The sequence below is a fragment of the Clupea harengus genome, chromosome 18 (genome assembly GCF_900700415.2).
Source record: "Clupea harengus chromosome 18, Ch_v2.0.2, whole genome shotgun sequence".
NCBI classification, from domain to species: Eukaryota; Metazoa; Chordata; class Actinopteri; order Clupeiformes; family Clupeidae; genus Clupea; species Clupea harengus.
The window spans coordinates 26,287,446-26,310,895 of record NC_045169.1 but is presented as its reverse complement, the minus strand read 5'-3'; the positions used below and the strand labels follow the sequence as shown (position 1 = coordinate 26,310,895).

General features: G+C 41.4%; 1 protein-coding gene across 1 annotated transcript in view; it reads right to left on the bottom strand.

The window, feature by feature from the left end:
* Window positions 1-131: 131 nt before the first annotated feature.
* The window catches only part of LOC116224548 (C-type lectin domain family 4 member F-like), a 28,790-nt gene continuing 5,471 nt past the window's right edge, over window positions 132-23,450 (bottom strand). The window contains exons 2-10 of the mRNA XM_031584568.1: window positions 13,553-13,633; window positions 13,219-13,260; window positions 8,362-8,562; window positions 8,166-8,192; window positions 7,324-7,440; window positions 2,386-2,457; window positions 1,983-2,125; window positions 1,081-1,181; window positions 132-862 (exon numbers count right to left, since the gene is read on the bottom strand). Coding sequence (XP_031440428.1) covers window positions 727-862; window positions 1,081-1,181; window positions 1,983-2,125; window positions 2,386-2,457; window positions 7,324-7,440; window positions 8,166-8,192; window positions 8,362-8,562; window positions 13,219-13,260; window positions 13,553-13,633 — 920 coding nt within the window. The 3' untranslated portion in view covers window positions 132-726. The remainder of the gene's footprint in view (window positions 863-1,080; window positions 1,182-1,982; window positions 2,126-2,385; window positions 2,458-7,323; window positions 7,441-8,165; window positions 8,193-8,361; window positions 8,563-13,218; window positions 13,261-13,552; window positions 13,634-23,450) is intronic.

Sequence of the window (23,450 nt, the reverse complement as noted above, 5' to 3'; positions counted from 1 at the left end):
CTTCCCAATGATGCATAGTTTATTTCCACACAAAAAAATGTCTGCTTCATACTTAAACCTAGACCTCTACTTGAGTAACCAATATGGCAACCATACGGCTGCCTGATATTACCATTGAAAGTAGAGTCCGCTTTTGAAAAATAAAACCAGCTTTATTCAGATCAGAACATACCTTATTACACATATTATTCCGCATATATGGTGGAGTATATACCACTGAGACAAGAATGTGTGTATTTTCAAGACAGCATCCTAGACAATACTGGTGCAGATTATGCTAAAGTAGTCAAGGGTGACATCCTGAGTTCCTATAGGCAAGCTTGTCCACTCATCAGCTTGGGATAAGCACTGGCAGATATCCATTCATTTAAACGTAGCCTTCAAAGGCCTTTGGACAGAAAGACCTGATCATCAAAATTCACATGGAGCTAAATTTCTTCTTGCATCATTTGATGAAATACAAATCAATGGCAGATCATTTATTTACAGCTAAAGCCATTGATACATTTTCAAAAAACTGTAGGAAGTGGATGCATACCCAGTACTAATCTCTAAAATCTTGTCATGATTTTACACACAGTCTTCACTCATTTAGCTAATTCTATTAAACTATGTTGATGTAAAGAAAATCTATTGTCTATAATCGCCACTATCCCTCATTTTCACCTGTTAATGTCTTTAAATATTGTTTTCAATAGATTGAAGTTGACTTAATATAAATTAAATTCAGGTCCTACAGCTTCTACTCTCACAGATTCGCTTAAATGCATTTTGACATGGGGCATCATTCCACTTCTGGTTTATATCAATCCTCGCACAGTCCTCATCACCTGCATTATCAGGCTGTCCATTTCCCCAAAACCTGAATGAGGAGCAAATAGAGATTAGTGCACAAATACATGTGATGAATGGTAATCATACGTTATTACATTTTAAACCAGAAATCCCATCAGGTAACACGTAACAGTTAAATAAATAAATAAATGGATAACTTAAGAGATGGAACAGTTAATTGTAGATTACCTCTCTGTAAATTGCATTATGCAGAGACAAAGATATATATGTATGGATTGTACCAACTTTGGGTCTGTGAGGGGTGTGCTGTCCACCCAGCGCCATTTGTCCTCTTCCTGAGCATCATTTAAACCAATCCAGTGATTAGCCTTGGTCTTCAGGAACTCCTAATGTAAGAAATATCACTCTCATGATCTTGATCAGCAACATAATGATGACTACTGCAACAACCATTTCATCATGCTGATTTCAATCACATTAGTCTTTAAAGCTTGTCTACCCTTAGTTGAAAGCTCTGCTGCATTTTTTAAATTCATAGATTGTGAACAATCAGATTTGGCATCTGTTGAATAGTTTGCATTTCCGGGTAGAGTGGGATATCCAGTTAGTATCACATGAGAGGGCGTGAGGTTGAAACTGCTGTAATACATTTATGCAGTTTTATGTATAAAATGTATTAGTCAACCAAGATAAGATGACCTTTATTGATCCCTCACAGGGAAATGTGCTGAATACCTGATAGTCACAAATAGGGAGTTGTAACTGCGTATTACTAAATAACTGGTGTATATCCAGGACTGTAGACCAAATTGCTTTTCAGTGTTTTAGTTTTTTAAATTATCATATTTTATAGTTTTTGCATAATAATGTATTTATTTATGATTAAGGTAAAGTACCCTGGCTCGACACAAACCTAAGGTTATGTTGGCATTAACCTGGTGTTTAACACATGATGTAAATAATGCTGTATAACTATAACTATATGCAATAGCCATCCTAGCATTCACACAAATGGTCTGCACACTTGTAAACAAGTAAACAGTTGCTGCTCTCAGGTATGTTGGAGGTATAGGACAGGGGGCTACTGCACCAAAAATGAGTTCATCAGCCACTACTGATTAGAGTTTAGTACATTAGAGTTAGATAGTAGACCATGAAATATTTTTTAAGGAAATAATATGTCATACCATTTCTTGTTGACTGGTAATGATGACCAGATGTCCTCCTATAGTCACACAGGCATCTCTGCTCTCAGTCCAGGTCTTCTCATCAGTGGAGAAGTGGTAAAATGCTCCATTGAAGTACTCCCAGTCATCCGCACACTTCACTCCTGTTTGAGGGATATAATTCATAATGACCACCAAAACTGGCATTTAGTTTGTCATGATTTTGGACATATTGTATGTCTATACTGCTACTTTGAGTGAAACAAAGACAGCTATTACTACAGTCAAACTGATAAGTAGCCCTCTTGTTACATTGGCAAAACCTGATAAGGACAGACCTGTTGCTTTTTCAGAGCTTTTGTGCACCAGAAAGAAGACAAGGTCTAGGAACCTCCAGTCCACCACAGATGGATGGAAATCTCACCTTGTAGCTCATTCTTCAGCTTGGTGAGATCATCATTTCTGTTTTTCTGCTCAAGCAACATCTTTTCAGTTTCTGTTAAAAAAAATTAGAAAACAACAACAGAATATGCCTTTAAAAGACAATAATGCATTACCAAAGCATTCTTTCATGATTTGATTCCAGTTTTTATTGTGCTATTTTTATATAAAGAAGTCATGCTGATATAAAAAAAATATCATCACGTGTAATCATTTTGTATTTTCACCGTCGTTGTTTAAAGTGTTCTAAGCAGGGCCGGTCTTTCCTACAGGCGACATTACCTAGAGAGGGGGGCGCCAGAAACTGCATCCAGAAAAAAAAAAATATATAAAAAGAAAATTATATATTTTTTTTTTTAGCAGAGTTTTTTTTGCGCCTCCTTCTACATCTCCAACTAATATTTTGACATCAAAAATCGAAAGAGGAAGGGGTAGGCTACGTACCTCCTTGGTGTTGTCAGAACATGTTAGCATATTGAGGCGTATGGTTAGTGTGTGTGTGTCCAAGCAACTTCGACGAAAGAAATAATATAGAGGCAATAGCCATCCATTTGCACAATATATTTCTAATTTAAGAACAAAAGAAAGGAAGAAGAGGAGAAACGTGCCAAGGAGAAAGGTAAATCCTTAAAATCCCGTTCTTAGCCAAGAATGAATCCCAGATAAGAAAACTTTCATGAACGCCAGAATTGCCAGAGTTAAGAAGAAAAGATGTACCTTATCATTGAAAGCCTTCCTACTCCCTGTCACATAGTTCTTTAACCCACGCTTTTATCTCCTCAAGACTGGACTACTGTAATTCACTCTTCAATGGGATCACTGGCAGGAACATCCAGAAGCTGCAGTACATCCAAAACAGCGCTGTCAGGATCCTGATGAGAGTCCGGAAATACGATCACATAACACCCATTTTACACTCACTACACTGGCTCCCTGTCTCATTCCGGATTGACTACAAAGTCCTACTACTCACCCATCAATGCATAAATGGTCATGCACCCCCCCACCTACAAGAACTCATCACTCCCCAAACATCCAACCCTACTCTCAGATCCACAAACAGCTTGCTCCTCCGGGTTCCCAACACCAAGCTCCGCACCATGGGCAACCGGGCCTTTTGCTCGGCAGCACCGCGCCTGCGGAACAGCCTCCCTGACCACTTAAAACAATCCAGTGTCTGTGTTGCCCTTAAGACTGGCCTAAAAAAAATTTTATTCAGAAAGGCGTTTCTTACCTTTTAAAACTTACTAATAGTAGTTTATTATAGGTTGTTTTTAACTATGTTCTTAAACTATGTTTTTAACTATGTTTTTAACTATGTTTTTTTAACTATGTTTTTAACTATGTTTTTTAGCTATGTTTTTTAGCTATGTTTTTAAATTATGTTTGTAAACTATGTTTTTAAACTATGTTCTTAACTATGTGTGTAACTATGTTGTTTTTTTAACGATGTTCTTAATTATGCTTTTAACTATGTTTTATTATAGGCTGTTTTAACTATGTTTTAACTATGTTTTTTTTACTTCGTTTTTACTGTAGCACTCTGAGATTCAGACGAATATAGAGTGCGCTATAAATTAAATGAATTACTATTATTAAGGATTTTACAGAGGCGGTATATATAAAGATATTTATTATACATTATACCAAAAAGACATGATTAAAATATTGAGGGCCAGCCAGTCATAAATTACACCAGGGGCGCACAGATAAAGCCAATAGCTAGTGCAACAACACTACAAATATCTTACTCGTTGCATAGCACACCCATTAAGGAAGACAAATACGGCAACTTGTCAACAAGTGAGGAATACTGGTGACTGGTACTGGTGTTGTATCGTCAACTTTAGCGAATTAGTATGTAATCTTTCTAGTTAGCTAAAGCTAGCTAGCCAGTGACGTGTGACGTTCCTTGTTATTGCCATTCAGTCGAAACATCAATGATTTTCTGTTTCAAAAAAATGAATTTCCCGTTTCACATTTTGCTGAATTCCGTTTTTAAATCCGTTTCGGCTAATTTTGGGGAGTGAAGCTTGCCTAGAGCGCCAAATGTGCTAGGGCCGGCCCTGGCTCTAAGGAAAACTAGTCGATCACCACTGAGTGATCATCATTTCTGTTTTTCTGCTCAATTAACATCCTTTTAGTTTCTGTTGAAAGAAAAATAAATCAATAGTAGACTATGTCCAGACTAAATGAATCATTTTAAATATCATAATAAAAGGGAACTTTTCAGTCAGTTTCACGGGGAACAGGTTTTCCCTTTGCTGTATGAAAAAGAAGCCAATTATTTTTCTTTTCTTTATTTCCTGAGAAGATTATTACTAATTTAGAAACAGAATTAGCCAAAGTCCAGAGAAGTCAAGCTGAATCAGAGTTAATGATTTAGTAATCAATAATTTATTGCCAAAGCTGAATCAGAGTTCATGACTTAGTAATAATAATGCATTACCAAAGCATTCTCTCATGATTTGATTCCAGTTTGTATTGTGTTATTTTTATCTTTACCATGATCAAGAAGTCATGCCGATAGCAAAAACATGTCATCACGAGTAATCATTTTGTATTTTCTCTGTCATTGTGTAAAGTGGATTTTTTTTTAAGGAAAACAAGTCAATCACCACTAAGTGTCACATTGCCCTGACTGTGAGAGAGGAAAATACATTGTATGTTTGTGCGGAAGAAACTTATAAAAGCTTGACCTCCATGCAAACATACAGTACAATTGCAGTGGACAGGCAATGGAGTGTGGGGTTACCTAATGAGGTGCACCGGAAGGATGGCTCTAAGTGTGGAGAGGTAAGGAATGGTGGGGTGTTGGGGACGAGTGTGTGGTGGAGGGTTAGTGTTAAGTGTGGAGAGGTAAGGGAATGGTGGGGTGTTGGGGACGAGTGTGTGGTGCTGGAGGGGTTTTGGAGCAGCTTTGAGTCGGTCGCGGGTGCCAGAGCTGCAGCCAATGAGGATAGTCAGCTAGGGTAGAGAATGTGAATGCAGCTCAGGTAGTGAGGTTGGGATAGGAGCCTGTGTGAATATGGGTGCAGATCAGGTAGTGAGGTTGGGATAGGAGCCTGTGTGAATATGGGTGCAGCTCAGGTAGTGAGGTTGGGATAGGGGCCTGTGTGAATATGGGTGCAGCTCAGGTAGTGAGGTTGGGATAGGAGCCTGTGTGAATATGGGTGAAACTCCCTCTGGTTTGACTGAAATCAGGGGTGTCAAAGGGTATCCGTGTCGAGGGTCTTTAGTGAAGGCACAAAGACAGCAGGGAGACCAGGCTCTGTAGTTGGTACATTTATTTGACCTCCCCCAAGTGCATAATCCACAATAAAAAAATATATAAATCAAAAATACTGGTATAAATGAAAACAAAAAGATATTTACAAATGGTATATGTACAATCACTAGTACAAAGTTGTATACCAGTTCCCTATACTGAGGCAGTGCGCAAACATCAGCCTCACGCTACTGAAATCCATACAGCTGAGCATCAACTAGCCCACCAAAAAACTGTTATCCAAAGACGTTCACCACAGAAGCCCCGCTCTACTACTTCGCCAACCCTTTTATAGGTTAGCTGAACTACCCATAATTGGCCCATACTACCATAGGTTCAAACCACAGGGGTAAATTTGTGTGAAATGCAATACCCATTAAACAGAGTTAAAATGCTACCAATAATCATTTGAACTCAATCAGTCCTTCACAATAATGATGATGGCAGTTATACATCACATTCACAACTGTAAACCTTATAACGTAAGTAATTGATTTTGCGAGGGAGAAACCATGTTCCTCGGGAACCTGCCCAAACCATAAATGCGTCCCAGGATGGGAGCGCACTTCCTAATACAGGAAACAAATCTAATGGCGGCAGGAACTCATCCCAGCTCATTTGGTGAACAAGTATCGTAGGTACACTGTCTTACATCATTTAGTATATGTGTAATGACAACGGAATGACAGTGATTTGACGGGGCTATATTTATACAATATCTCGGAGATTTTAAACATCGGTAACTTGTGTGTGTAGTGAAATGTTTGGCGTGGTGTCAGTGGTAGGTGTACACCCTTATGCTTTCACACACGCCCGCAAAGATGAATCAGTTCATATGGAGAGAAAGGGATATACATTAAGCACGGTAGATGTGTCCGTTGACGGTTAAAAGTATACTGAAAGTCTGTTGCGTCCGCCATTAGGACACGGTGAGGACGCGCTTAAGAATCGCAGCTGAAATTTCAATCAGCCTTGTTCAGGTTTATTACAGTATGTTCACCAGAATAAATATGCAAGATGTCATGCCTGGAATTGCCGTGCTGGGTCTGCCTCACTCAAACCCTGGTAAATAAGACTTTGGGCTGCCCCTTTCCCTCCAGTCTACAGGGGGAGCCGTCTGGTCTGGCCAACATGGCTAGATGGCAGCTGATTGGCGGGGACATTTAAAAAGAGTTCCTGATGTGAGTTGGAGGTGGTCTCTTCTCGGTTCTTCGTTGCCCTCTTTTGTCATTTTACCACTACACATACACTATGCTGATCTGCACTACATTGAGCTTTACTTTCTCTTGCCGCCCATTTACTGACTTTTTGTAAGTATTTTCATTTAATGAGTTAATAAATTACCTTTTTCTTTAATCTTAACTCTGTGTGGTCTCCCAATTTAATGTTATCTCCACATCGAGCCATGTGGACGTAACAAATACTTAAATAAAATACTTGGCTGACTGCAATTTTCCGATTTTCATGTCTAAAAAAAAGTTGACTGTTGACACACTTAGAGTTGGGGTATGAGTGGTGAGAGTAGGGTTAGCTTCAAGTTAGTTATGGGTTAGTACACAGTTGAGAGTACTAGTACTTGATATTTTACAGACTTTTTGTGGGGCTATCCATATTAAATCTTGATGAAATATCTCCAGGTGTGTGTCTTTTTACCTGTAAGTTTAGCCTCCAAAGTCCTTGTCATGGCAGTGGCATTATCATACTTCTCCCGCAGCAACATTGTAACATTGGCGTGCTCCACCCTCAGTAAGTCTACCTGCTCTTTAACACCTGTTGGAAAGTAAAGAACATGTGGCAGATCTTCTGTTCTACTTGTATAGTTAAGGACAAATATACAAACATGTTACTTGGACAACACGGTCATGAGAATAGAAATGGTAGAAAAGGTTTGGGGTTAGTGTTGGGGTCCTGGTTAGTTGACAGTCAGCTGAAATGTTCATAGTTAATGGATTACGTATTACTTTGTAGACTGGTGCCTTGCACATAATATAATCTTCAAATAATTTGTATGTAAAAAAAATGTAAATATGACTGGATATTCAAAAAATACAATTCAATTGTCAGTTACTTGTGCATACTTTCAGACCCTGACCCCAATTTAATTTATTTTAGCAATTTCCTCTGAAAAGTTTCCTCCCTTTTCATATTTGTATTTTCAAATGTGATGTCTGTCACCACTTCAAGCACAAATACTTGTTAAAATTTCTTACCTGAGAGTTAAGTCTCCAAAGCCCTTTTCTCATCGCTAGAATTATTATTCTCAACCTTGAATGTTTCCAAATGGTGTTCAACGACTGTTACAGATGTCAGACAAGGGCTTTGGCATTTATTTATGTGCAAATGAATCTGTTCTATAATCCTATGCAAGTACCCTTCAACTAAAGTGTTGCCAAATATTTTTGTTGACCATTTCACATTCAGTCTGTTCTCTACTCTCACATTCCCTTGCCCACACATTTACTCACTCTTGGTATGTCACTCTTACACTCACTCACCTGAACATTGCTCCACTTTCACAGCATCTACAAAAGAAAGGAATCAGCATCATATATTGTCAATGTCATCAACATACACTGATTAACTCATTCAAATTGAAAACTTTGAACCTATTTTATCCAAAAAAATTAAAATGGCTGACAGAACAGTCATACTCACAGAGCCCTCCCATAGTAACAGTACAGTCATACTCACAGAGTGCTACCATAGTAACAGCAATGGCCAACAGGAGAACGCACACAGAGAGAAAGAGTACTGTGCATCTTTGAGAGATACCAGGACGGCTCTCTTTCTCTGGATGTTGCAGTGGTGAGGAGTTGGCAGGGTCAGGTTTGGCCGGGGTCAAGATGTTACTGGAATCAGATGGAGGTTGTGGGTCCAGTTCATTTCCTGGGACTAAATAAGAGAAAAACAGAACTCATATTCAACTCACTTGATTTCTGTTCGAACCTTTTCAATTCAAGCCACTATTTCTGTTAAATCCTCACTAGTTCACTAGTTTGCCCATCAAAATGATTGATTAAGAGTGCTGATAATAAACATGACTGCCCATCAAAAATGATTGATTTAGAGTGCTGATTATAAGCATGATTGTCCATCAGAATGATTGATTTAGAGAGCTGATAATAAGCATGTTTGGCTTGGTAGCTGCCAGTGGTCCTGAGATGCCTATAGTGGAGATTGTGTGCGTTGTCCGCTGACGCCCCCTATAGATATTTTTAGAATTAGGTTTCTGTTGCAACCTTTTCAATGCTGACACCCCCTATGGATAAGGGGTAATGTGAGCTACTAGTGAAAAGGAGGAGAATGGGGACGAGGTGGGATACGTTTCTATGCGGGCTCCTCCTGAACTTTGTCTAGAAAACATAATTTCACTGGTTCGTCCCCTCAGAATGCTTGATTTAGAGAGCTGATAATAAGCATGTTTGGCTTGGCTGACACCCCAAGAGATCTTGCATGTGAGGCCTCTACCGGTGGGAGATCTGCAATGGAACTGCAATGCTGGGTGGGCGAGTCAGAGACCTGCCAGAGGACAGATGTAAGATTGGCAAGCGTCTGAGGACCAATGGCCAAACATTCCTGGTTTGCTGCTCGGATAGACCGTTGTTGGTTGCCGTGGTGTGAAGACTGGGCTGGATGGAGGAGACTGTGTGGAACGGTATGAGGTGTACTGGGCTACGCATAGAAAAGGCTGCAGATGAGAAGCCAGGCTTATAATGAAATGTAAATTCATCATTTGCTCTGTCTGTCAAGAACCTGACAGTGTCATGAACATTTCTAAGTCTGATATGCAGGGATGTATGGCGGGAGTGATGCTAGAAGTAGGGCAGGTAAACCCAATACATCTCAGCAGCCCTAAAGGCTGATAAACATGGCAGTAAGAATGACATCAGTGTGCTTGGACATGAGTCTGTTGCATTTTAATGTCTGCTCAGATTTATTGCCCCTGCAGTCACAGCTGCTATCCTAAATGAACTGGCAGAATAGAGTTCTACTGTGGGACCATGGAATGGAACGCTGAGTGTGGACATTAATCTGTTGAGTAGTTTAGTGAGGCAGGTGGTGAGAATATCCACGGTAATTGATAGGGGTGAGTCTGGGATAGCAGGCTGTTAGCAGGTCTGCAAATACTTTTGATTAATAAGCCTATCCTGTGGGGAAAGGAGGGAATTCAGAGCCGTACTGACTGCACTGGAGTGTCCTGGGACCAAGATATTGGAGCTAGGTCAACAGCAGAGGCCTGGAGGGGGGGTTACTGGAAGATAGTATCTGAGAAACCCTGCAGTGGCGTGGGGTGATTGTCTGCTCCTGGTGCCAACGTCCTCCATTTCTGGAAATGAAAGCAAGAAAGAGTGCAGCTCTGGGAAGGGCTGGAGGGGGCGTGGTAACTACCAGAGGCAACTGAATTCCAGGAAGGTTAGTTGTGGGCTGCCAAGCAAAGGGATAGTCCTGGTATCAGAAAAGGAGTTTGCTGATGTTTTGTTCAGGATCGTACTGGGCCAGGAGATTGAATTTCCTAGTTGAGCTCTGCAACAGGAAAGTGCAGGCGTGAAGTAACGTTAAGCTGCAGAAACGTGCAACAGTACAGTGGACTTTCCTTGGCTAGGCGTCAACTTTCAGCACTGGCATGAGAAGACCCAGAGGAGCGGGGAGAGTCTTGGACAGAAGACCCAGAGGAGCGGGGAGAGTCTTGGACAGAAGACCCAGGATGAGGAGCGGGGAGAGTCTTGGACAGGGGTGAGAGAAGATCGGCTGTATCCTCAGAACCCCTGGATTAGGCGTTGCATGAATTAAGTCCTATTCTTTGAAGTCAGTGGAGTCAGCAAAAGTCCCAGCTCCATTACCAAACTCCTGCCTACAGGAAGCTGTGTTGAATACACAGTGTTGTATAGTAACGAAGTAGAAATACTTCGTTACTGTACTTAAGTCGTTTTTTTGGATATCTGTACTTTACTTTACTACTTTTATTTCTGTTTACTTTTACTTCGCTACATTTTGCAAAGAAAACGGATACTTTTACTCCGATACATTTCCCCTGATACCTTCGTTACTCGTTACAAAATCAAATCATCTTTAGAAAAAAAAATAATCATGAGAGTGACGAGACCAACGTCGGGGACTGTGGTAGAACACAGATTGCAAGCAGGTTTGGCGAATCAGTGGTCCTAGCGCACGTTAATGCGTTATTGACCGTTACCATGGAAACACCAATGAGCGTGAACCACACAGGCCAAAGTTAACATTGAGCGGTGGGGCACGTTCAGATGTGCCCCACGAAATCTGCCTGGCAACTAGACTGGAATAATGCGAAAACCGCGAGACCTGTACCCCGTGACTAAGAGAAAAAAAACATACAGTCAGATCAAAATCAGACAGATCAATGCCAGTAACGTTACTGCTAGTTAGCTATCGCTAGTTTTCGAGTATTTGGGAATTGTTTTAATTCAGCCTACAATGAATAATGTAGACTAGTTGTTGAGGGTGCAATTTAGTACATTGTCGTTGGAAGATAAATTAGAAATTAAACGTTTGGGGCCACACAAAAGGATTTAGACATTCACAAGAAACACGATGGGACAGCAGAGACTGAACGTGACTCTCCATACTTTCCATTGAAAACCCGTTTGTTCATGGACTGGTGGATTTTAACAGCAAAGTCATCGAGAGGTTTGCTTAAGCAAAGAACCACCGCGCCAACTTCCTATTTAAGTGATCTGCATTGGTGAGTCAAACCTTTTTTTTTTCGGAGCTGATGGATGTATCAATGCAATCTGCAAGGACATCGTCTTTTTACAAAGTTTTGTTCATTTAGCAGCATGTTTTGTTGCTGTTATTTGTTTAAGTTGTGCCTTTCGCTTCATATTGTATGCCACACGTGTGCCACAAGCTTAATAAATTAGTCGAGTTATTTGAGCTATGTGTCTGTCTAATATTTTTACTTTGTTGCAATCATTTTACTTTAATGCTGTATTATAGGCAACATCTTTGTGTTGCGCTGAAGCATGTGAAATGTATTTGAAATAGGATTTCTGCTCCTTGCTGGCACTCAAAATGCAGCCCATAACATATCTTACTGGTCTACTGCTTATAAACAGCTACCTCTAGTTTTTTGACGGTGACATGAAGTCATACAAAATTGCCCCACCAGAAATTTCAGGCTAAAATCGCCACTGCTCCAGATCAAGGCAAAATGGACTGCAATATGCAGTGGAGGGATATATCCAAAATATTAAGATCAACAACGAAGGGGACACAACAATAATCGAAGCAAAAGCACACAGGTCTCAATCAAAAAATGAGAAACCCCACGACCTCTTCATTAAATGCCACCAGCACAACCTTGTAGACTAGTCATGTTCTTTCACCGCTGGGTAAGATCTGTATATAATATTTCAAGCTAGCTAATAACCTACAAAAATTATTTATTCTTATTCTTTATTCCATCTCTGGCGAAGTATATAGCTAGTTAGCTAGGATGGTGTCAATCTACACTACAGTAACGTAGCAGTGTGGAGCAAAATAGCTGCTAGTAACGTTATTGTTCAAGGGATGTGTGTGCATGTTGCTGAAAGTATTTCACAGTCACTGTACAGATAACTTGCTTGTAAAACTGATGATCCTGACGTAATGCTATGGCTTTGTATCAGATCGCCAGGTTATTGCTCTCAGGTTGTGCCTTATGCATACCTTGGGATACTCAGGAGCCCATTCACAAAATGTTACAAAGATTAAAATTTAAAAAATTCATAATGGCTTTTTGGGACGTTTTGTTTGAAGATGAACAAAACATTTTTCAGTTTCAAGTAATGACTGGGTTGTTACTTTCGGTGCTGCTTTAGTATTGCCTATTGAGTTCAAATTGTGTTCAAATAAGGCCCAGTTTATAAGTATGCTCATTCTAGTCGGAATAAACTTCATAATTTTCAAAATTCTGACCCTTTGCTTTTTTATGAACAGCATTTACTTGTACTTTTACTTTCAATACTTAAGTACATTTAATATCAGAAAATTACTTTTGATACTTAAGTACAGTAAAGATCAGATACTTTAAGACTTTTACTCAAGTAGTATTCTAAAAGGTTACTTTTACTTTTACTTGAGTAATTTTCCAGGAAGGTATCTTTACTTTTACTCAAGTATGGCTTTTGGGTACTTTATACACCACTGTGAATACATCGCTATGCAGGAGCGTGTGACATGGTGGACAGATAAGGAGGGTCTAAATCTCCTAGAAATCGGAAGTGGGCTGCCGATCATCGTTATGGGCTCCTCCTGAACTTTGTTTAGGAATCATCATATACATTTACATTTAGTCATTTAGCAGACGCTTTGATCCAAAGCGACTTACATATGTGCGACCTACAATGTATACACATTTTACATTTACACTGATGGCACACTGCACATCAGGAGCAATTAGGGGTTCAGTGTCTTGCTCAAGGACGCTTCGACAGGGAATGGAACTAGAAAACCTTCTGATTACTAAACGACTTCTCTACCTACTGTACCACTGTCGCCCCATATAGTATGTGTTGTGTCATTACTACATACCGTTTTTAGGAAGATTGACCAGAGAGTAGACACCGTCTCCATCTTCAGTTCAGTTCAGCAGAGGAAAAAATGTCAACAGAGAGTTCAGAAAACCATCAATTAATGTAAAATGGAAATCAAGGAAAGTAAAGGAAATCAAGTAAAATCATCAATTTTCTTTCATCAGTCATTGAAAATAAGAAACAAAGGTCTACAAATAGATGGCTTATACAGTATACATGTTCTCTAATACATGTTTCCAATTATTCCAGTTTAAACTTCATCTGAAGCGGTGTCCTTGTTTCCTTAGCAACCCTTACTTAAGCCATTGCTTTTTAGACCGAGGATAACTCACCACTGTCGGTTTGCTTCTGGTGGCTATGTCCTGTTTTGATGAAGTCGATGTCAGAGTATGTCACTTCATCTGTCTGTGTGGCTAAGATCAATCAATAACACAAAAGAAGTGTCACATGACCTGTCTGTGCTTCAAAAGATAGTTCTAACACTTGTCTCACTTATCTCTGAACTGTTGAAGGTTGTGAAAGTTATTATTTTAATTCTTGGGTCAGCAGCAGATGGAGTGATTATGCAATATAAACAATACTCAGAAGAACTGAAGAAGGCCAAGGACAACATCCTTTGACTTGAACACAGTGGATCATCTAATTATCTGAAATAATCATATTATGCATCAGACTGCTTATCAACAGAAATAATGAATTGGGTAATGTAGTCTTTGGATTGTTAGCACAAAAGCAGCACAGTGTTGTAGTCATAGGAACAGGGAGACAGCTTTGTGCCAGTATGGAGGGAAACCTGAAGAACTCCACTCTACGCTGTCTACGTTGCCACCTTGTGATCAGGGATCAGGGTCAAAGATCGAGGGCTCAGTCAAGTTTGTCTGGGGTTTGACTTTTGTTTTTAGAAGGGATATTGGGATGTTTGGGGAGGTATATCTACCTAGGTATTAAGATTACATGCATGACAAAAAAAAAAAAATTCTTTTGTGTTTTTATCCCAATTTTCCTCAGGTTTGTTTTGGCAATACTGTTTCTTATGGCCAGGTCAATAAAGAAAGCATATTTGAACATAGAGACAGAGAGAGAGAGAAAGAAAGCTTCCCTTGACATACTTGGCCGTCAGTTCACCATAGGTTTTGTTTTCTGAAGGGATATTGGCATGTTGGGGAGGTATATCTACCTAGGTATTAAGATTACATGCATGACAATAAAAACTATTTTCTTTTGACTGTGTACATACCCAATGTACTTGCCCACGCTCAATTATCTACCTTGAGTTTTCTTTTTGAAATGGCCAAGAAAGCCAGATTTTTTTTTTTTTTTTTTTAAGACAGAGCTTTTCATCTTGGTATGCGCATCTTCCAGGATCATGTAAAATCATCCATGTCCCCAGCACGTTTCAAACCAAACTGATGCCCATGGACACAGCTCTCTGATGACCTACAGGCAAGGTGGGGTGATGAAATACTCAGAGACAACAAAGTGCTGCTCAACGTCAGGCTGAATGTGAACTACCAACGGTGGGGCTATTTATTGTTGTAAGGGCTCTCTAAGCTGGAGTTGCTTTATAGTGAGACAAACCCTGACGTGTGTAAGATAAATTCAGTTTAGGTATGAATTTATTAACATTTTATTTCTATTAACAATGTATGCCCATTTAACCAGTAAAGGCAGTTGGAAAACAGGTTTCAGACAGAGGGGCCTAAGATAACATTCAAAGCACATGCTTTCAAGTTTAGGATGACCAGTGACATAAATTCCAAGGTCATAGGGCAGCCTGGGCAGGAGACAGATGAGATAGGGAAACTATCTGTAGGAAGGGAGTGGAGACTTACAGAAACTTAATTGTCAGGCCAGAAATTACGACTGAAACATGCAAGTCACAGAGGCGTACCTGGAGGCCCTCAGTGAAGACTGGACTTATAAACTAATATGATCACATGAAAAAAATCAGAACGCCTTCTCCAGCCGTGGGTGACAGAGCCATTGTGAGCTCTGCATCTCCGGCTGAATCTTGTCCAATCCTAAAACTTACTTTCTTTCTACACCAAAACAAAATCGAAGAAACCCTCCAATCTGGCTTTAGAGCCCACCACAGCACTGAAACGGCCTTAGTCAAAGTCCTGAATGACCTACTAATCGCATCCGATCATGGGTGCACCTCAATACTAGTTCTCCTAGACCTTAGTGCCGCCTTCGACACTATAGATCACCATATCCTATTACAGAGACTTGAACACCATGTTGGCATCAAAGGCTGTGCCTTATCCTGGTTTAGATCTTACCTCTCTGATCGCCATCAATTCGTTCACGTCCATGAGAAGTCATCCAATCACACTAGAGTAAGCTACGGTGTTCCCCAAGGCTCTGTCCTCGGACCACTGCTCTTTTCCCTTTACATGCTACCCTTAGGTGCTGTCATAAGGAACCATGGCATTAACTTCCACTGCTATGCTGATGACACCCAACTCTACCTATCCATGAAACCTGATGAAATTGTACATTTACCCAAGATAGAAACTTGCCTGCAAGATGTAAAATCTTGGATGGCTAACAACTTCCTGCTCCTCAACTCTGATAAAACTGAGGTTATGCTTGTAGGCCCCGATCAATTGAGAATGACACTATCTAGCCATCTATCCACACTCGATGGCATCCCAACACCCAATACTAGCATCAAAAACCTTGGTGTAACTATCAACCAAGACCTCCTATTTGACTCACACATAAAACAGATCTCAAAGACATAATTTTTTCATTTACGCAATATTGCCAAAATTAGAAAAGTCCTATCCCTCCAAGATGCAGAAAAACTAATCCACGCATTTATTACTTCCCGACTAGATTACTGCAATGCTCTCCTGTCCGGATGCAGCATCAACTCAATAAAGAGCCTCCAACTTATACAGAACACTGCTGCCCGTACACTCACCAGAACTAAAAAATATGAGCACATCTCACCTGTACTTGCCTCTCTGCATTGGCTCCCTGTCAAAAGTAGAATTGATTTCAAAGTACTCCTGCTAACATACAAAGCCCTAAATGACCTGGCTCCAAACTACCTTAAGGAACTAGTTGTCCCCTACTGCCCCCTAAGACCGATCCGTTCCCAGAGTGCAGGCCTCCTTGTAATTCCAAGAATATCAAAAACTACAGTAGGAGGCAGAGCCTTTAGCTACCGAGCCCCCCTCCTCTGGAACAATCTCCCTGCCTCCATCCGAGATGCAGACACCCTACCTATATTCAAATCAAGACTAAAGACATTCCTCTTTAGTGCATCCTATAGCCATAAGTAATTGCGTCAACAAACCCATCACCTGCTGGGCCAGCCAGTCAGCAAGCATAACTGAACACATAAGAAAAATAAATAAATAAATAAATAAAAAATGTATATCACTGGGCTACAGACAGCGTATGTTGTACCCTGCAACCCTAACAAAGCTTACGACTAAAATCTCCACATGTACCAAACCAAACTAATTGCTAAATGGCAGCATAACTAAACATAACTAATGCTAAACCAAACTAAATGCCAGACCAAACTAAATGCTAAATGCCAGAATAGCTAAACACATCTAAAACACATGCAATACCCCCCTAATCAACATAACTGGGCTACAGACAGCGTATGTTGTACCGTGAAGGAGTGCGGAAGATCCCGGGTACAGCACACGGCGCGTATTGCGACTGTCACCAGCCAACTAAATACTAAATAAAATCCCCATACACCCAGCCAGGCAGCCTCTCTCTCTCTCTCCCTCTCCCTCTCCTTTCTTATCACATTGCTAATGCCTATAATAACCCACTCACTCTGTTCTTTTTCTTTCTCTCCTAATCTAGACTATCTTCGCCATGGGACGCTGCTGTAGTCTCTCTACCCGGTCTACCTGCAGAAACCCTCGACCAATTGCACCCACCGCCACTGCACTGCCGTACACTTACTCTACCTCATACCCTATGCTAGCATTTATATACAATATATATTATTGCCACCATTGACATGTTTCTCTGTTCCTACTCCCCTTACCCCTGTAATAGTAACCCTATCAGCACAGTGTATATCCACTAAACTGGTCTTGTCTGTATCATGTATTTACCACTGGATGTCTGTATATATATTATGTACATCTACCAAATGCAGGCTATGTACAACACCTGTTGTTTCCCTTCCCCTTCTGCCACACCCTCCCCCCTTCCCCCCTTCCTATCTCCACCCGGCCAACCTCAAGCAGATGGGTTCCCCCTTATGTGCCGTGGTTCTGCTTAAGGTTCCTTCCTGACTAACAGGGAGTTTTTTCTTGCCCGTGTTGCCATTGTGCTTGCACTAAGGGGGTTTCAGGCTCTGGGCTCTGTAAAGCGCCTAGAGATAATTGTATTGTTATGGCACTATATAAATAAAATTGAATTGAATTGAATTAAAACCAGTAAACTCAACTGTATCAAACCAAGTGCTACGTTTGGCGGTCCATTACTCTGATTTCTCTGTAAACCAGCACGCAGATAATTTAAACTTAACACGTGCCCCGTATTGTCATCAGCAGGACACAGGCTAATCAACCGAATGAATATATAGAGGCAGAAGTTTAGCAAAATAAAGTATGTTTTATTTTCTTTATTTAATAAATATCAGGTCAATGCTCTTAAATGACATTTCAAAACAGTAGTTCTCACACACGTTCATACACTGCCATCAAAGTAGTTCCCCACCACGTTATACAGGCTACTGGTAACCAGTAAACCCCAGTCTGACAGACCAATCACCCAATAAAGATCTATAAGATCTGGATTATCACACTACAATTCAGTCACTCTACGTACATAGGCAAACATAGGATCCAGAGCAAACGTGCTGCAATGCTTTAAACACTCCACCCAATTGTGTTTGAGATCTATTACACTACACTACACGATGTCAGAGGCAGTTGTAATAGGTTACACAGAACCTAATACAGAGAGACTGGTGGCAGTTAACTAATAATGACACACGCATTCATACAAACAAAAGGAAACAAAAACCCAAAAGAAATAACATAAAGTGCTGGTGACTCTCACAGCCTATAAATCCAAACAAATGAACGGAAGGCAAGACAGTGGGCAAACACTTCACTGTGTGTGTATTCACTTCTAAAACAAAAGAGAAAACATGAGTTCAGACTGATCCCTGATACATATGTGTGCATTGCACATAACACTTACAATAAAAAACTTTACATGGTTAAGACACAAATAAAACCATATATCTTAGGGAGCATCAGGCTACCCACAAACACTCCGGAGAGAGAGAGAGAGAGAGAGAGAGAGAGAGAGAGAGAAAGCTACGGGGCAACGACAGCAATGCACCTACTAAACAAGGAGAGATACTGTTCACTTATGTGCCGTATGCGTACAGGGGCACACAATAACTTTAAGCTTGCATGATTGAAAACTGTAGTAAGAAAAGAAAGCTTACGCCTTTTAAAGACTGTCAATGCGCCAGCCCAAAGGCAACAGCGCAGTCTGCAATCATCAGGTCTCAAAACGGAACTGCAGTGACAGAATGTTTGCTTGTTAAATGCGCTGGACTGTCGCGTTAAACGAGCCCTTGTGTAGGCGTAGCACCACGAACTACCAAACAAATGAAAGTGATCTGTAAGGTTATCCTCTTTGTAATGAAAACGATCAATAGAAACCTACCAGTGTTCTTCCAGCGACAGACAACCACGAGCACAACAATGCTTTAAACCAGGGGTACTCAATAGGCGGACCGCGGTCCGGATCCGGACCCAGACGCAATCAAATTTGGACCGAAGCCAAAATCAACATTCTAATTGAATCATGACCCAAGCGAGTTTTTATTGGTGCGTGAATTTGCGCTATATATTTTGTCCCTACTCGATGTGGTTTCTATCTTCCGTGTCCAATCCAGAGGTCCAATCAGTAGCTGTAATAACAACATCACTATGACAACTCACTCACTCAATGTTGGCCGCGAGATTTGTGGGTCACGCAGGTTGTGTGTGTCAAACAACGCAGGCAGATCGATTTGTGAACGGTTTCTCAGCAAACGAAAATCATGGCGTGCTCTAATCCCGACAAAAAACGAAAAGTTGATTCCAAAAATCGCGAATTTAAGAAAGAGTGGACTGACAAGTATGCATTTGTGCTGCCTGTGAGGAGCACAAAACCGATGTGTTTTATCTGCAACGAGACGATTGCCCTTGTCAAAAGTGGTAACGTGAAACGTCACTATGAAACATAGCATGCACACTTCGAACCCCACATAACTCTGAGGTAAGGTCCAGAAACCATCTGCAATCATCATACCAAGCAACATGCAGTGTAATAGTTACTGTAGATCAGCTACACAACAAGAGTGTGCATACCTCAACATACTGCTGTGTGTCTGCCTTTTCAACCATGAATATGGTCAAAAACAAATACAGGAGCACACTCACTAATGAACACTTACATCAGTGCCTCTGCCTGGCCTTCACACCTTTTATGCCTACATTTAAAGCACACAAAAGGTGTCACCTTTCACACAAATAAACTGTGATGTATTTGAATCATGAGGTTGCATTTTTGGATACTCTGTTGTGCCGTAGTCTTCTCAGCTTAACTGATGCATGCTGGGATACCTGGTGTTTGATTGACTTGAGTAAAGAGCGTGTTACAAGCAAATGGCTGCCCGTCTACGGTGTGATTATTACGGAAATACACCACAGCAAAATTGGCGACGAGGATAAAAGTAACTAAAAATAACAAAATATGGCTCTACTGATTGGGACCATAGGGGAATTTGTTCCGAAGATGGAGTCTTGGTCGGCGTATGTTGAACGTTTGGAGCAATTCTTCGAGGCTAACGACATTGGAGCGGAGAAGCATGTTCCTACATTGATAAGTTGCATGGGCCCAACAACCTATGGATTATTAAGGAATTTAGTTAAACCGGACGTGCCGAAGGGAAAGACGTACAAGGATATTGTGGATGTACTGAGTAAGCATTTGGAGCCTAAGCCGTTAATTATAGCAGAAAGATTTCGTTTTAACCGCTGCAATCAAAAGGCTGATGAGACTGTGACTAGCTATGCAGCCGAGCTAAAGCAGTGTGCTGTGCATTGTGAGTTCGGGGCATCGTTGGATGAGGCGCTGCGGGATCGCTTAGTCAGTGGAATTCGCAATGAAGCTTGCCAGCGACGGTTGCTGTCGGAAGCGAACCTGACTTTTGCACGAGCTTTTGAACTTGCTTTGAACATGGAGACTGCTGAGAAGGACGCACACCAGCTCCGGAAGCAAGATTTGCACGGGGAGCCTGTGCACAAAGTGGAAGCGCGGTCATTCAACTCAACGGAGAGGAAGTGTTACCGTTGCAATGGTAAAAATCACAGTTCAGAAACATGCCACTTCAAAGATTCAGCTTGTCACGCCTGCGGTAAAACAGGGCACATTCAAAGGGCTTGTAAAGGAGGAGTGAACAAAAGACGTCAGCGAATTATGGAGAACCTCATGAAAGACCTGGATGTAGTCGTCTATTTAGATGATTTGTTAATTACAGGAAAAACTGAACAAGATCACTTGCAGAAGCTACAAGCAGTGTTGCAGAGACTTCAGGAGAGTGGCTTGAGAGTTAAGAAAGCCAAAAGCAGATTGAATACCTGGGGCATGTATTGAACAGCCAAGGCATCCACCCCTCTCCAGGCAAGGTAAAAGCAATCAAGGAGGCACCAGCCCCATCTTGTGTTAAAGAACTGAGAGCTTTTTTGGGGCTAGTTAATTACTACGGGCGATTCGTGCCTAACCAAAGCACAGTGCTAGCTCCTCTCTATTGGCTGTTAAAAGACCAGGTGGAATGGGAGTGGAAGAGGCCTGAGCAAGGAGCCTTTGACAAGTGCAAGGAGTTGCTAATCAGTGACAAGGTACTTGTGCACTATGACCCTGATCTACCACTCACCCTAGCTTGCGATTCTTCAGCCTATGGAATAGGTGCTGTCATTCAACATGAGATGCCATCGGGAAAGAAACGTCCAATTGCTTACGCATCAAGGACGCTCGCCCCTGCTGAGAAAAAATACTCTCAGATTGAGAAAGAAGGACTGTCATTGATATTCGGAGTAAAGAAGTTCCATCAATACTTATGGGGAAGGAAATTCAAACTCGTGACAGATCATAAACCCTTGCTGACTCTGTTTGGAGAACACAAGAGTTTACCCACTATGGCAGCAGCTCGAATTCAAAGATGGGCGATCATTCTCTCAGCATATGACTACAGCATTGAGTACTGTGCGTCAGAGAAACACAGCAATGCAGATGGACTTTCAAGAGTACCTTTGCCTGACACGGGCGACGCAGGCACAACAGCCATATCAGAGAGCATTCACGCGCTGCTGACTGCACACTTAGAGCAGGCGCCTCTGAATGCTGATCAAGTGGCGCGCACATCCCGTACGGACAATGTGCTGTCCAAGGTTCTCAGATATGTTATGACTGGATGGCCTAATGATGTGGACCAAAGTCTGAAAGCCTTCCACACACGCAAATGTGAACTGTCAGTTGAGCGTGGATGTGTGCTTTGGGGCACTAGAGTAGTGTTACCTGAAAAACTGAGAAAGACTGTGTTGAAAGAATTGCATTCTGGTCATCAGGGTGTTGTTAAGATGAAAGCCCTGGCACGCAAATACGTTTGGTGGCCTAAGATTGATTCAGATGTGGAGCAGATATGCAAAGTCTGTGAGAGTTGCCAGATGGAGCAACGGATGCCTCGACAGGTACCATTGCATCCATGGGAGTTTCCAGGTCAGAGCTGGAGAAGACTGCATATAGACTTTGCCGGCCCTTTCTTAGGGCACACCTTCATGATAGTGGTGGATGCGTACTCTAAGTGGCTGGAGGTGTTCAGAATGCCAAGCCTCACCTCACAAGCCACCATCGCTAGACTAAGGAGACTGTTTGCAGCATACGGTCTTCCTGAGCACATTGTCACTGACAACGGGACACAATTCACATCAGAGGAATTCAAGAACTTCATGCGTCAGAATGGAATTCTGCACTCAACGAGCGCCCCTGGCCACCCTGCCAGCAATGGCCTCGCCGAAAGGTATGTACAGACATTTAAGAGTGGTATGAAAAAGCTTGGACAGACCACTATGGACATAGAGGACAAGATCTCTGTGTTCCTGATGCAGAACCGCTGTACTCCAAATTGTACCACAGGTCAGTCGCCTGCGGACTTATTCTTGAACAGACATATGCGTACTCGCTTGGACCTGATTGTTCCTGACACCGCGGTTACTGTGCGCAAGAAGCAATATATGCAAAAGTTCTATCACGATCAACGTGCAGTAAACAGGTCTTTTACTCTGGATGACCCTGTATATCTACAGAATACAGCGGGGGGAAGAGAAAAGTGGATTCCGGGTGTCATAGCCGAGCAAACTGGACCAGTGTCCTACAGAGTGCAAGGGACAGACAGTGACGGCACCTACAGGAGGCATGGTGATCAATTGAGAGCCCGTGTCCCAACCGATGACCTGGATTTGAATACGGACTGTACCACCACTGGCCCCGATGTGATCCAGGATGACAATCCAGCACAGAATGCCAAGCCCGTGCAAATGAACAATGCAGAGATGCAAGCGGTACCTCAAACTCTTCGCCGCTCAGCCAGAGAAAGGAAGCCACCTGAGCGCTATGAACCTTAACATGTGGCTTGACTGTTAATTGTGTTTTTTTCACAGGATCAAGATTGAATTGATGGTCAAATGGACTGTAATAGTCTAACACTGTTCTAGCATAATATCTCTGTTTGTTTAAAAGAAAAAGAGATCACACTGGGTTAAAAGAATGTATTGGGTTACTTGTCATTGACATCTGTTTTCACAGGTATGCATTAGTTATGGGAGTTGTGTTTAGTGTAACTGAAGAGTACCTTCATTTAAAAAGGGGGTGATGTGATGTATTTGAATCATGAAGTTGCATTTTTGGATACTCTGTTGTGCCGTAGTCTTCTCAGCTTAACTGATGCATGCTGGGATACCTGGTGTTTGATTGACTTGAGTAAAGAGCGTGTTACAAGCAAATGGCTGCCCGTCTACGGTGTGATTATTACGGAAATACACCACAAGAACGGTGAAGCTGCGGTTTTTCTGGATAAAAAGCACTATAGCGTTTACATTTCTCAACCGATTTCACTGAGTCGTTTTTTTTTATTTTAGGGTTTATGATCGACGTGAAGTTCTCCCAAAAAGTTTTGTCTCC